The sequence below is a fragment of the Schistocerca serialis genome, chromosome 4 (assembly GCF_023864345.2).
Source record: "Schistocerca serialis cubense isolate TAMUIC-IGC-003099 chromosome 4, iqSchSeri2.2, whole genome shotgun sequence".
Classification (NCBI taxonomy): Eukaryota; Metazoa; Arthropoda; class Insecta; order Orthoptera; family Acrididae; genus Schistocerca; species Schistocerca serialis.
In genome coordinates this window covers 77,717,353-77,732,295 of record NC_064641.1, presented here as the reverse complement: position 1 = coordinate 77,732,295, position 14,943 = coordinate 77,717,353, and the positions used below count along the sequence as shown (strand labels likewise).

The 14,943-nt window shown below is 37.3% G+C and overlaps 1 protein-coding gene across 1 annotated transcript in view; it reads right to left on the bottom strand.

The window, feature by feature from the left end:
- LOC126474902 (protein bric-a-brac 1) overlaps positions 1–14,943 on the bottom strand; it is a 261,416-nt gene that overhangs the window by 89,747 nt on the left and 156,726 nt on the right. The window contains exon 5 of the mRNA XM_050102399.1: positions 5,068–5,275. Coding sequence (XP_049958356.1) covers positions 5,068–5,275 — 208 coding nt within the window. The remainder of the gene's footprint in view (positions 1–5,067; positions 5,276–14,943) is intronic.

Below are 14,943 nucleotides of genomic sequence, written 5' to 3'. Positions count from 1 at the left end.
AAACAAATACTATTTCCCTGTACAAGGAAATTTTAAAAATTCCAGAAACTAGAGATTCAACCAGATCTTTTAATTTTTTGTTATTTTTGAAACACATGCACACTGGATTTGGAAGGAGACAAAATTATCATATCTAACCAGATGTCATGGGCATGATGTGAATACTGGCGTATTATGCTAATTTCTAATTTAATATCATCTCGAAAAATTGGGAAAAGTATCAGGTCATCACTCACCCAACAGATGGAGCTGTAATGTGGCCAGCAAACACATATAAACGCTGCATATATAGTTTTCAAATACCACCTCCATTTAGGAAATACTAGATACACCTGTCAGTTATACCTCTGTATCAAGATTAAATATGATTTCTTTTGAATGAAAATAACACCTAACTGAGGTCATCCATCTCTTCTTTAACTTAATTAACTTTGCAGAGCACAGTGTGTGTATGTACAATGAATCAACTATCATGCTCTTTTTGATTGATAACGTTTCACTCAACCCAAACCAACAAACTGAAGTATTTTATGTCTTGTTATTTCCACACAGATCTGTTTTCAACTCCTACATCTGTAGTGACAGATCATTCACTTGATGTTACAGAGAACCACTTGCCCTCACACTGGCTCTACTAACATGCTATGGAAACTCTTTTGCAACTCATCAGCCAGTTCTGTACATGCATTGCATTTTCTAAATAATACCTCAAATATTGCAGTATTTCCTTAAAAATAACACTGCTTTATTTTATGCACTATTATTTCCATATACAATAAGCAGAAATGTTCAACATAGCCACTGTTTGGCTGCTGATGGAATAATGTAAAAAGAAATCAGTCTTAGCAAGCCAGATTATGATTATAAATAATGACTGCAAATATCAAAAGCCAATCCAGAATGACTTTTCACTTTGCACTAGGCACTGATATGAAATGTTCTGGCAGATTAAAAGTGTCAATTGGACCAGTATTTGAACCTAAGACCTCTGCCTTTCACGCGCAAGTGCTCTATCAACTGAGCTACCTGACGACGACTCTCAATCCTGGATTCGAGTCCCAGTCCAGTACACAGTTTTAATCTTCCAGGAACATTTTTATGAAAAGCCAATGTTTACACAGCAATATAATGACCAGATGTTCATTCTGATCATCTTTATGGAAAAGTGGCATAAACACAGCAATATAAAAACCGAAGACCAGATCTTCTTTACAGGAAAGGGGCACAAACTTTTAGCTTGCTGTTTCCTTTGAATGTTCCTTATGAATTGATAACGAGATTTTATTCATAAACCAGTAAATGAGTATGGTTAGCCTTTTCTTGGGGAAAAAATTTTGGTTAACTTTTTACCTGTTGTTATTCAACTACTCTCACTGTGGAGCACAACATTGTCCCAAAGTAATTCAAATTAAGCTGGAGGAGGTGGGGTAGGGGTGGGAAATCACTGACTCATCTCAAAACACCTTTGTACATGACAAATAATGAGTTGGGATTACCTAAGTTCCAGCATCAATGGCGTATTCTTGTACATATTTTTAACATGCAAGATCAGATCAGAACCAAGATTAGTAAGAAAATCGCATTCATGCACAGCACAATTATTTATATCACTTCAGCCAGATTATCATCAGGGTATTACTATTTATTGCCATAGGGAAATACTACAGTAATCTTGTGATGACAGTACCACTGTTTGCCACTTTGTACGAAGTTGTACACAATAGTTATGCTAGCAAAGGTTTATAAAATGAAGCAAGTTGATTATGGTCATTTGAATCTCATTCCGGATTTGTGATCTACTTGAGAAGAAACAGTATTACTTGTGTAGAATGGTTAAAACACACCAGTCAGTTTAATTTGCATTGTAATATACTAATAGCACAACTCTCATCACAAGCTCACACAGAACAGGTAAACTGATCTCAAATTGTGAGGTGTGCCTTTTGGCACTGTCAGGACAAGACAGAAGCTCCTTCAATTTACAATAATAGTAAATGGTAACATAGTGAAGACAGCACAAAAGGCAGATTTTCCAAATCAGATTATTTTTACTGCAGATTTTCTCAATGAATAACAGTGATTGTAAAGCGGTTGTCGAGGTGGGTTTCAATACCATAGTGATTTACTATTTGTGGTCCCAATGGAGGTGGTACTTTCTTTGATGTACAAACCCGGATAGATAACTGTCTAATGCAGAATCTGAGCTATAGAGCAACCTGGCATTCATCGTAACACAAAGCATTCCAAATCATTGTTTTAAAGACATTACAGAAGATGAGTGGACAAATATATACGTCAATAATGAAATCTTCTGTTGTTAGTCAACACACTTTGTGCTGTACAACACCCTGAGTCCTTAAGCTCTTACCTCTACTAATGGACTACTTTTGTTTTAATTGACTTTTGACTTTTTGGTTCTTTTCATTTGCACTGTTTTTGCTGTATATTTAAATTTGAACACGTCCCACATTTTGCCCTCTCAAAATCAAAGGAAATAACATATAAGATTATTAACAATAATTGTAACAAATTTGGGTGATTAGGTATTTCTTTTTAACTAGTATGTTAAAGCCCAGCTATTTTGATAATCAATTCTTCATGCATCTTTTTAAAGATTACCACAGTTTCCCCAGCTTACTACTGACTCTGATATTTATTGGTAATAACTAAGATTGTCACAGTTATTATCTATTTCATAATCTTCGAGGTGTCAGGTCCTGGCAAAATTTCTTTGGTATCCCACATGCAATCACTACTGATAGATCGCTGCTAACAATTCAATGGTTTGAAGATAAATTATACAATTTGATCACAATCACAAAACAATCAGAGGGCTCACACAGACTGTAGATCTTGCCAATCTTAGCATGTATCTTTCACTCTGCAGTGGAGTGTGCATTGTTGAAGAACTTCCTGATAGTGTAACACTGTGTACAGGAGCATGACTTGGACTCAGATATTTGCCTTTCCTGAGCAATGCTCTTTTTGATTGTTCTACCAAGGCACGAATCATGTATGACTTCACAGCATTGATTCCATCATCAGCTCCATACTATATTACACACTTCATGTAAGTTCTGCATAGCTTGCTGGACTACCACTGCTGAAAGAAAGACTGCCCTGGAGAAAATGACACAGTCATTTGCTTAGGTGTTGCTTCCACAAATGAATGTTTCACTCTGCAGTGGCACCCGCATTGTTGTGAAATTTTATAATAGATTAAAACTGAGTCTTGAATCTTGGACTCAAACCTTGTCTCCTAACTTTCATGGGCAATACTCTTACTGACTGAACCATCAGCTCCATAATATGTTTTCTTCCAGGAATGACAGTCCAGGAAGGTATGCGGGAAAGCTATTCGCAAGTTCCGAAAGTATTGGAGAGAGATATTGACAGAATTGAAGCAGTGAAGAAAGGTTGCAAGCCTGCAAGAGAATTCACCATGAACAGCAGTGTTCTGTTTCGTATCCCAGTCTACGCACATTTTTAATGTAGTTCTTTATTTATTCATTTTTAAAATCATAGTACTCTCAAACTGTCATTTATTATAATCTTGTCTCCTTCAAAAGCCTGATTACACACACCATCTCTTTCCATATTTTCCATATCACATTAACTATTGTTTGGTGCGAATGCATTTGGGGACTAGTTACTCCTTTGCTATCTGAGAATCCTCCCTACCTGATAAGAACAAAATACCTTTAGATATGTATTAGCTGGCCACATCTAAGATGTATCTGTCAGCTGAGTGATGGCCCACTTCACATTCCCACAATTTATATTTTCGGCAACAGAATTTCCTTTAGTCTTGAATAAGCAATAATTTTCAATTACCACAAAATTGTTAATCCAAAACCTGAAACAGAAACATGAGTGAAATAGCTTGTGTATTCAACTGCACCCATAGTTTAATGAATAAAAAAATGACAAACATTTCACAAACATCATGTCTGCCATAAGTTAAGGAACAAAAATAAAATAATGTAAAGGAAAAAGATTTGGTGAAAAAGTGAACTAATACAATGACCCTTACATAAAATAATGTTAACATAGATCAACATAAATTCCACAGTAAGCATATTATTTCCAATCACATCCTCCTCCAACCTTAATGAATACATTGTTAGGGAACTAATGAAGCTGAAATATGCAACAACAATATCCCTGATGAAGTACAAATGGAAGATTGAAAGCAGACTAGAGACTGTAGGATTGTTCAACATTTATCTTTTGATTGATATAATTAATGTAAAATACTGCACAGAATTACAGCAGAAAACACAGTGACTAACACTGCCTGCCAATGATTTAAACTCCCGTATGGGTCTCCAATAATTTGCACATGAGACAATCTGTACATACTAAACTTTGTGAAGATGGTCTTACACTCTTGCCAATCAGTGGTATTCTCACTTGAAAGGAGTAGGTGGCATTTACAAAGAACTATGGAAAATGTGTTAGTCGTTTCTTCACAAATGAATATCAATTCCGTAGGTAGTGATTTTATTTATGTGCAATAGTCTAGAGGAAACTGAGATGTACTGGTTCTTTATGCCCTGTATAACTTGGCTGCTTTGTGGGAAAAAGAGTACTTTTCTATTATTGTTTCGGACAGCTCCTATAAATAAAATAAGAGAAATAATTCCATAATGTGACAATGTTACTTTACACAGAATCCATTTAGTCATGAGGAGCATAATATTTAAAGAATAGCAAGGTCCTTGGGGATTATCCCAAATGACTGTGTAGGACATTTTCTGTCGTTACCTGCCTGGGATTGTGCTTTCTGAGGACAATTGATAGAGACAACAGTGCAAGCTATTCTTAATTGCTTGCGAACAATTATAAGGCACGCATTTCTATCATTTTCCATAGTTGGGCTCAAATGCAACCTCACTATATAGTTTTTCTACAGGCCTTTTCCATGTTCAAGAGTGTAAAATATTGTTTTCTCAAGAATATAATTTCAAGTAAAATCTGACATTGTTTTCATTGCACACGCTGATTTTGTTTTGTTCCTTAAGTTACGACAAACACTGCATTTAATCATAAATGCAAACAGTGTACCTCGGTCATGAGCTGTGCACTCATGCATATCCATATTCTCCACAAGAGTTGCAGAAGGGGCAGGTGGCTGGGCCTCTGGAGGGATATCAACATCTGTTGGACCACTTCCAGAGCTGTGTGGCGTTCCATCCATAACCATCTGTTGCGTTGGCTGTGGCTGCATTCCGTGTGGTGTCATCACAGGAGTAGGTGCATTACTGTGCATCATCTGGAGAGGTAACAACTATAAAAATAATATCAGGAAAATCTAGCTCATACATTTCAAATTCATTGACACTGTGAATGGTAGTCCACTTTATGCTACCATAATTAGCATTTTCAGCAACAGTACTTCCTTTATTTTTGGGTTTGCAGTGATTTTCAATGCTTATTTGTTTGTGACTGTGATGAAAATGTAGCAAAATAGACTGATTGTGGATATAAATTTATAGCTATAAATATAATAGAGGGAAACATTCCACGTGGGAAAAATTATATATAAAAACAAAGATGAGGTGACTTACCGAACGAAAGCGCTGGCAGGTCGATAGACACACAAACAAACACAAACATACACACAAAATTCAAGCTTTCGCAACAAACTGTTGCCTCATCAGGAAAGAGAGAAGGAGAGGGAAAGACGAAAGGATGTGGGTTTTAAGGGAGAGGGTAAGGAGTCATTCCAATCCCGGGAGCGGAAAGACTTACCTTAGGGGGAAAAAAAGGCGGGTATACACTCGCACACACACACATATCCATCCACACATATACAGACACAAGCACACACACACACACACACACACACACACACACACACACACACACACACACATATCCATCCACACATATACAGACACAAGCAGATGTCTGCTTGTGTCTGTATATGTGTGGATGGATATGTGTGTGTGTGTGTGTGTGTGTGTGTGTGTGCGCGCGAGTGTATACCCATCCTTTTTTCCCCCTAAGGTAAGTCTTTCCGCTCCCGGGATTGGAATGACTCCTTACCCTCTCCCTTAAAACCCACATCCTTTCGTCTTTCCCTCTCCTTCTCTCTTTCCTGATGAGGCAAAACAGTTTGTTGCGAAAGCTTGAATTTTGTGTGTATGTTTGTGTTTGTTTGTGTGTCTATCGACCTGCCAGCGCTTTCGTTCGGTAAGTCACCTCATCTTTGTTTTTATATATAGCTATAAATAGTTTGAAACACATGCCAATAACAATTAAAGTAAACTGGTATGTCAAAAGCATATCACTATAAAAGTATGTATATTTAAGTAACACCAACTGCTTTCCCATTCAGTGGAAAAATCAGAGTAAATATGAAAATTTTTTACAGGGATATGAAATATTTTTAAGCAATCACAAAACATTTAGCATCTGAAACTGTCAAGGTGGTAGCATTTCTATGAAGCTGCAGCAATACATAGAATATACAATCTTTGGCAAGATGGTGTCACACATAGATGTAATAGTACTTGCTCTGCTGAAAACCACAACTGTGTGCTAATAAAGGGCATTCCGTGCCATAAAAATGTATTGAAAGGGTTAGACTATGTTCTGTGTTGCACAGGTGGGCACATTTAGCTTATTAATTAAATAAAACATGTTGCTGTCATTTCGCGCATTATAATTGAAGAGTAACAGCCATCGCCAAATTTTTCGAAAATGTGAAGAACCCACAAAAAGTACTCTCATTAATGAAAAGTAAATTTTGGACACTGAAGAGCTATTGAATACATTTTGCGACAGAAATGGGAAACATGAATTTGAACTGAATGACAGTACTGTAGGACAAAAACATTCTGACCGCAGTATAGCAATCCGAAATTCATGTCAAGGGCCATTAATAGATTCGAAGCATCAGAGTCAAATGAATTTCAATCTGACTTAGTTATATCAATCTTGTTAGATAATGCAGTAATTTGTGTTACACACTAAAGCTGTCCTGTACACAAGTACAGCAGACAAACACGATCAAAACATTGCACCACACTGCTATGCTATCTTACAGTCTTGGAAGGGAAGTAGCAGAAATTAAGGCAATGATGTTATGGATATCACCAATTCTAGAGCCCCTCTCAAGGGAGTACTGAAATGCTGTAAGATGATATTAAATATGGGTAGTGACTGTGTATGAATTGGAGGTGTCAACATTGCGTATAGGAAAGAGAGAAAATGTGCAAATGTTATTAGGGAGCTCTGCGAAAAATACCTGAAGTGAATTTCTTTGTTGCTAGTGTGCTGTGAAGACATGATCTCATGGAAAATTCATGTGGTAATCTTGGAATAATAAAGTTCATGATCTGCAGTGATGCCGTCAATGCAATACCTTTTTATGCAGACAGTTTTGGAAGACAACCTCTACATCTACATCCATACTCCGCAAGCCACCTGACGGTGTGTGGCGGAGGGTACCCCGAGTACCTCTATCGGTTCTCCCTTCTATTCCAGTCTTGTATTGTTCGTGGAAAGAAGAACTGTCGGTATGCCTCTGTATGGGCTCTAATATCTCTGATTTTATCCTCGCGGTTTCTTTGCGAGATATACGTAGGAAGGAGCAATATACTGCTTGACTCCTCGGTGAAGCCCGTACCGAGCTACTGAGCGTCTCCCCTGCAGAGTCTTCCACTGGAGTTTATCTATCATCTCCGTAACGCTTTCGCGATTACTAAATGATCCTGTAACGAAGCGCACTGCTCTCCGTTGGATCTTCTCTATCTCCTCTATCAACCCTATCTGGTACGGATCCCACACTGCTGAGCAGTATTCAAGCAGTGGGTGAACAAGCGTACAGTAACCTACTTCCTTTGTTTTCGGATTGCATTTCCTTAGGATTCTTCCAATGAATCTCAGTCTGGCATCTGCTTAACTGACGATCAACTTTATATGATCATTTCATTTTAAATCACTCCTAATGCATACCCCAGATAATTTATGGAATTAACTGCTTCCAGTTGCTGACCTGCTATATTGTAGCTTAATTATAAGGGATCTTTCTTTCTATGTATTCGCAGCACATTACACTTGTTTACATTGAGATTCAATTGCCATTCCCTGCACCATGCGTCAATTCGCTGCAGATCCTCTTGCATTTCAGAACAATTTTCCATTGTTACAACCTCTCGATATACCACAGCATCACCCGCAAAAAGCCTCAGTGAACTTCCGATCTCATCCACAAGGTCATTTATGTATATTGTGAATAGCAAGGTCCTACGACACTCCCCTGCGGCAACACCTGCTCATAAGAACAAAAAGGGTAAAAAAGCAATGATAATTGAAATTCTCACAGTCGTGAAATCATGTATGAAGGTCAAGGCAACATACATGCGAACTTCCCAATCATCAGCCAACTGAACTACAGAAAAAGTTATGGCAGCCACAGCAGCTAAGGTCAGGTCACCCATGGCATAGCATGGGTCACCTATGACAATCATCAGGTCACCTACAGCAGAGGTCAGATCATTTACATCAGAGGACCCTACACCAGCAAAACAGAGGAGCCTGAACTGCAGTTGGAGATCCAACACCAGGAGCAGCAGCCTCATCTGTAGCAGCTGTGGAGAACATTAGAATGCAGCCACGTAAAATACCTACAAGGCTTAGAATACCTGTAGTAGTCAATGGATCAGATATGACACAGAATAGTGTATGTACAACTATTAACTGTATCTACATTAAAGGTTTTCATATTTTAAACTGTAATAAACAGAGTTTGAGAAATAAATCTTTTGAACTTGGAAGTTACAGTTAACAATGACAATACTGGCTGTACATGTATTATGAAACACTAGTCCAGGGATTTTGAATTAGTTACTGATAACGTTACTTATTATAAACTGGCTAGTCTGTTCTGAGAAATGTTGTCAAAAGTGGAGGAGTTGCATTTTTATTAAACCTAATGTTGAACATAAAAGGAGGTATGAGGCAGAAATACTGAGTATTGAAAAGCATTGAAGCTACCGCTGCTCAGTTGCATGGGAAGCTGTATAAAGTAATAAAGTAGCAATCTATCTTTTTTTACAATATTGATATTCCTACACTGAGTTTTCATCACCTACTGGGGACACAGACATATTCATCAATAAATTATCAGCTGTTCTGGACATTATTCATTTACTAAGAAGGCCATGATAATAGTCTATGGGAACTTCAATAGAAACCTTGTGAATGAATCTGCATCCAAGGAGCTATTTCTTAATGTTCTGTACAGCTTCAACATGTTTCCTCTTCTAAATAGGCCCAAAAGAGTAACAAGTAGTACGGAAAGTCTTATAAACAACATATCACCAAATATGGGCATCACAGAGAAACAACTTATTAATATTAATTTTGTGCTATCTCATCATAATGCCCACATCCTTACAATTCCTTCTATATCTGGGAAAGAAAGGGATGTATATCTTTCTTATAGAAGAGACCACACTGTTATTCCTAAAATATTTACATTCTGAAAGAGTTTTCCTTACTATATTTCTTACCGAGGAAATTTCTCTGCAGAAATCTTTGCCAGTTTTATAAACAGTCTGTATAATGAATCATGGTCAGAAGTGCTTTCACAATTAGGTACTAACAATGCTTTATCTTCAGTGTTCATGACTATCTTTGAAGAGAGCTTTTTCAATAAAGTGACCAGAGTCCATTCACAAAGGACCTAGTATGCAGTCATGCAGCAACATTTCCCACAGGACTCTAAACAGGCCTAGACCCCAAATGAAAAGATCCCCATTTCTCAGTTTATAGAATATGTTAAGACTTGTAAGAGAATATAGCAAAAGGGAAGTGCTAAAGCAAACCTACTTAGAAATGACACCGTGATATGACTGTTGGACAATAAATCTAATTCTGTGTGGTAAATTGTAAAAAGGGAAGAGACATGAAGAACAGGAAATTGCACAAATGCTGATAACAGTAATACTGACAAAAATACTTGCCAAATTACATAAATGATTACTTTATAAACATTTCTCACCACGAACCTACTACGGTGTCGTAGCAGGCGGAGAGGTGATACTCCGACGTGGCGCGTCCCAGGTGGCGGATAGGGGGGTCCTCACCGGTTTACCGGCGGACTTGAGCGAAATAAAATAGCTCTCGCGGACCAAACACTAAACAACCTCTACGGCTAACAACCGTAGTTGTAACTCGGAGCTTGCTCCATACAAGGTTGACTACCTTTGAAAGTCAAACATGGAAGGAAATCTTTCAAGGAATAATCCACCGCTTGACAATAACCAAGGAAGACTGCACTCGGATACGGTGGGCAGTCACCTGAAAGATAACTTGGATGAGTCGGAGCATCTGAAAATACCCAAAACGGACAGACGACCAAAACTCAAGACAGGACAAATAAACTACATTGCGACACACAATATAAATTCCCTCATACAACCAGGCAAACTCAAAATTCTGACGGATGAAATGGATCGCAAGGGGATTCTCATAACCAGACTTCAAGAAATGAGAAATACTGATCAGGAGCCGATAGAGTCACAAGGATATAGGATTTAGAAGGGAATACCAGGGAAAAGAGTCATGAAACAGTGTCCACAATTTGGAACAGGATTCGTGGTGAGTCTGAAAATAATAGAGTCCATAATAGAATGTAAAGCACAATCTCCCAGGCTCTCAACATTAACTCTAAAAGCTGCAAATAAAATGTACACAATAATAAATGCCCATGCCCCGACAAATGATAAAAATAATAAAAAAGAACACAGAGAAGAGGTAGAAAAATTTTGGGAGCTCTTAGATCAAACGACGAATAACATTAATAAAAATCACATCAAAATTTTAATTGGAGACTTCAATGCCCAGCTAGGAAGGGAAAAGAGATATAGAGACATAATAGGGAAATGGACAGCACAAAGAAGAACAAACAAAAATGGCATAAGACTAGTGGAATTTTGCAGAAACCATTGCTCAAAGTCGACATATTTTAAGAGAAGACCAAGTAAACTAAAAACTTGGAAACATCCAGACTGGAAAAAAAGGAGAATGGCAACTGGACCATGTCTGCATGGATAAGAATTACCACAAGGAAATTTACAATGTGAAAGTACTGAGAGGGACAGATACCGGATCAGATCATTACATGATAAAAATTAAAATTAAATTAACCCCATTAGCAAAGAAAAAATCCCACCAAAAGAAGAAGAGAACCTATGACCCTCATAAACTGATACAAAATGAGGATTATGAAGCACAAACCAGGGATATAAAAATAACAGATAATCTGGAAGAAATAATTCCCAAATTGAAACAAATAGCTGAACAAGTTGCCCCTATAAATCCAAGGAAAAAACACCAGTGGTGGAACGATGAATGTGATGAAGCAGTGTTGGGTCGACACCAAGCCTGGTTAAGGCATCAAAATGAAAAAACAGAAAAATCATATTTGGAACTCACAAAACAAAGGAAGACAACACAAAAAATAATAAGGAGAGTTAAACGTCAGTACCAAAAAGATATACTTCTAATGATAGAAACAAATAGTGAAAAAACAAACTCAAGAGATTATTACAAAATATTTGGCAGACAATTACAAAGATATGATCCTCCAACATTAATGTTAAAAGATAAAGATAATAACCTAGCCCATAGCAATAGTAAAAATACAGAAATTCTAGCAGAAACATTTAACAAGTTACTAAATTGTGAAGATCCCCCAGAACTTCTGCAGATAAACACAGAAACCCCAATTAAAACACCAGCAGAAAATATAAATCCACCTACAATTAATGAGGTCTACAGAGCTTTGAAAGAACTCAAAAACTACAAAGCAAGTGGAGAAGATCAAACATTTGCTGAACTTTGGAAGTATGCAGCAGAACCAGTAAAGATAGCATTACACCAATGCATAGTAAAAATCTGGAATGAAGAGAAATTACCAGAAAATTGTACTACTGCTATAATACATCCATTACATAAGAAAGGAGAAAAATCAAATCCAGACAACTATAGAGGAATTTCCCTTTTGGACTGCACGTATAAGATCATGTCAAGAATACTATACAACCGCTGTAAAGATCAACTAGAACTGGAACTGGGAGAATATCAAGGAGGATTTAGATGCTGGAGAAGCTGCCCAGAACAGATAATCACCTTGAAGTTAGTTATGGATGTCTACAAAAGAAGGCAAAAACAACTAGTCATAACCTTTGTAGATTTCAAAAAGGCGTATGATTGCATCCATAGATCTTCAATGATGAAAATATTAAGGAATTTTGGACTTCATCCTAAATTAATAAAAATGATACAGTTAACCTTAACAAACACCAAATCCAAAGTAAAATTTAGAGGAGAAATATCTGAACCATTTACGATTAAAACAGGGTTGAGACAGGGAGATTGTTTATCACCATTGCTATTCAATTGTGCTCTTGAATATGTAATGAGAGAATGGTACAAGGAAAATCCTATGAATATTAAAATTGGAACTAAGAAAGATAAAATAAACCTAAATTGCTTGGGATTTGCTGATGACCTAGCATTACTAGCTAATAATATTCAGGAAGCCACGAAACAAATAACAAGCTTACAAAATACAGCACAAAAATTAGGACTCCAGATATCATTTGAAAAGACTGAAATAATGGTAACGGATCCACTTGTAATAGATCACATCACAGTGAACAATAGGGAAATTAAAATAGTGAAACAATTTAAATACCAGGGTGAAATTATAACACATAAATTGGACGAGAAACCTGCATGGCGAGCAAGAACTAATAAAATGATAAAAGCTCAAAAACTAACATGGTCTACGTACAATAAAAAATGTCTATCAATTAAAACAAAATTAAAACATTACAAGACGGTGGTTCAACCAGAGGTTACATACGGAAGTGAAACTCTTTTTAAAGTCACCCAGAAAAACAGAATTGACAAAATTTTAAAAGTAGAGAGAAGAATTGTTAGAACATGCATAAATAAGAAATATCAAAAAGCTGGGCAATGGCGGATAGTTCCAAATGAAGTGGTATACAGAGAACTGGAGCCCATCACCGATACTATACGAAAGAAAAGGATCTCTTTTTGTGGTCACATTCTGAGGACACCAGAAACCAGATTATCAAGGAAAATTATTGAGAAACTCTGGAATTTGAAACAACAAGGAGGATGGCTTAAGGAAATAAGAGAGGATATGGAAGAACTGGAAATAACTCTGGATGATTTGCAGAACAAAACGCCAAATTTAAAGAAGTTGAGGGACACAGAAATAAGATTTAAACCAAAAATTGACAAACGACATACAATGAAAAGGGTATTTACAGATGAGGAACGACGAAAAGCATCGGAACGAATGAAGAGATACTGGGCCACTCGGAAGGGGAAAATACCAAAGAAGAGGACCAGAAATGATTGACTGAAGTGGTCCAATGAGGCCGTAAAAGCAGAAGAAGAAGAAGAAGAAACATTTCTCAAATACACCTTGAATTTCATAAATCAAGGTAAAAATACCTGCACACAACATGGATTAACTACAGCTAGTGAGGGTTAAGTATTAAAGGTGATTGAAAGCCTCAAATGAAAATTGTCAGCAGGTATAGATGAAGTACTAGCATCACATATAGCTCTTACAGTTTCACAAATTGCAAAGCCCTTGGCTCATACTGCTAACTCATCATACACTGAGGGACTGTTCCCTCACAGATTAATTTTGAAAGTAATACCCTTACTCAAGAGTGGTAATAGGTATAAAGTTGAAAATTAGCTACCATATCACTCCTCTCAGTACTAGAGATTAACAAAACAATGAATCACCAAGCAATTCTGCCGACTTTTCCAGCAATCTGTTGACATCTTGAGGTGTCAGGTATTCTGCCAGATAATAGCATCGTTCATACACTACATTTTGACAACATAACATGTTACCTTTATCATATGCTACCTGAGATTGCTCATTGAGTGGTGAACTTGTATGTGTGCTGGCATTCTGTTTTCCATCCAGTGTGGTTCTATGTGTTTCCTCTGTGATCTGCTACCACAGAAGTGTCCTGTGAAGTTCCATCTTCAATCTGTCATGCCTGGTGCTATGTCTGAGTACGTTCACCATGTATACACCTTCAGTTCATCTTTTCATGGAGTTCTCCTGCTACCGCTGTTGTGTTTTCAACAACTCAAGTGTGAGATTTCAGGCTCTGCTGAGATTGGTAATCAGTATGCCTATTCTTGGGGATTTGTGTCACCTTTACAACTATAGATTCTCTTGTAACACTGCCCCAGTATCTGGGGATCTGTGCTGGACAGTTCTTTTCATTGGTTCACGGAATAATTTATTACCAGACAGTGCTCGGCTATGGCTGATTTCGTTTCCTGTTTTAGTTGGGTGTGCCCCTGATGTTCACTGAATTGGATGTCCACTGTCCTACAGTCCGATTAAAGAACAATGGCGACGCGCAAAGGTTAAGGCTTGGACAGGAAGTACACGGTTGCAGGTTTGAAGTGACAGTCACAGTACATGCATACACGTGCTCTGTGCTTGAAAAAAAACATTCATTGTGTAAATTATGTCTGTCCCTTCATTATGTAGAATTTGTCACATACACCACCATCAGCGATGACAACTCACAACAAATGGAATGGAAATTCATTAAACGACTTGCTGCAATCACATTTTATACTTGCACTGACTATGATATTCACAGTAGAGTGCTCAGGACACTACTAAACACTCATTGGCTGTCATAAGATAAGAGATGCAGATGCAAAGAACAAGCCTAAATTCTACTGCCATCTATAGTTGCTTGGCAACTATACAACACGCCACACTTGCAGGGTATATTATAAATTCCTGGGATTTGTAGTTTCAGGTCATATTTCACATTTCCCAGTAGTTCTTTGTTTAGTAATCCACAAATAGTACACTCTCTTTGTGCCACAGTGCCCAGTTGTCAG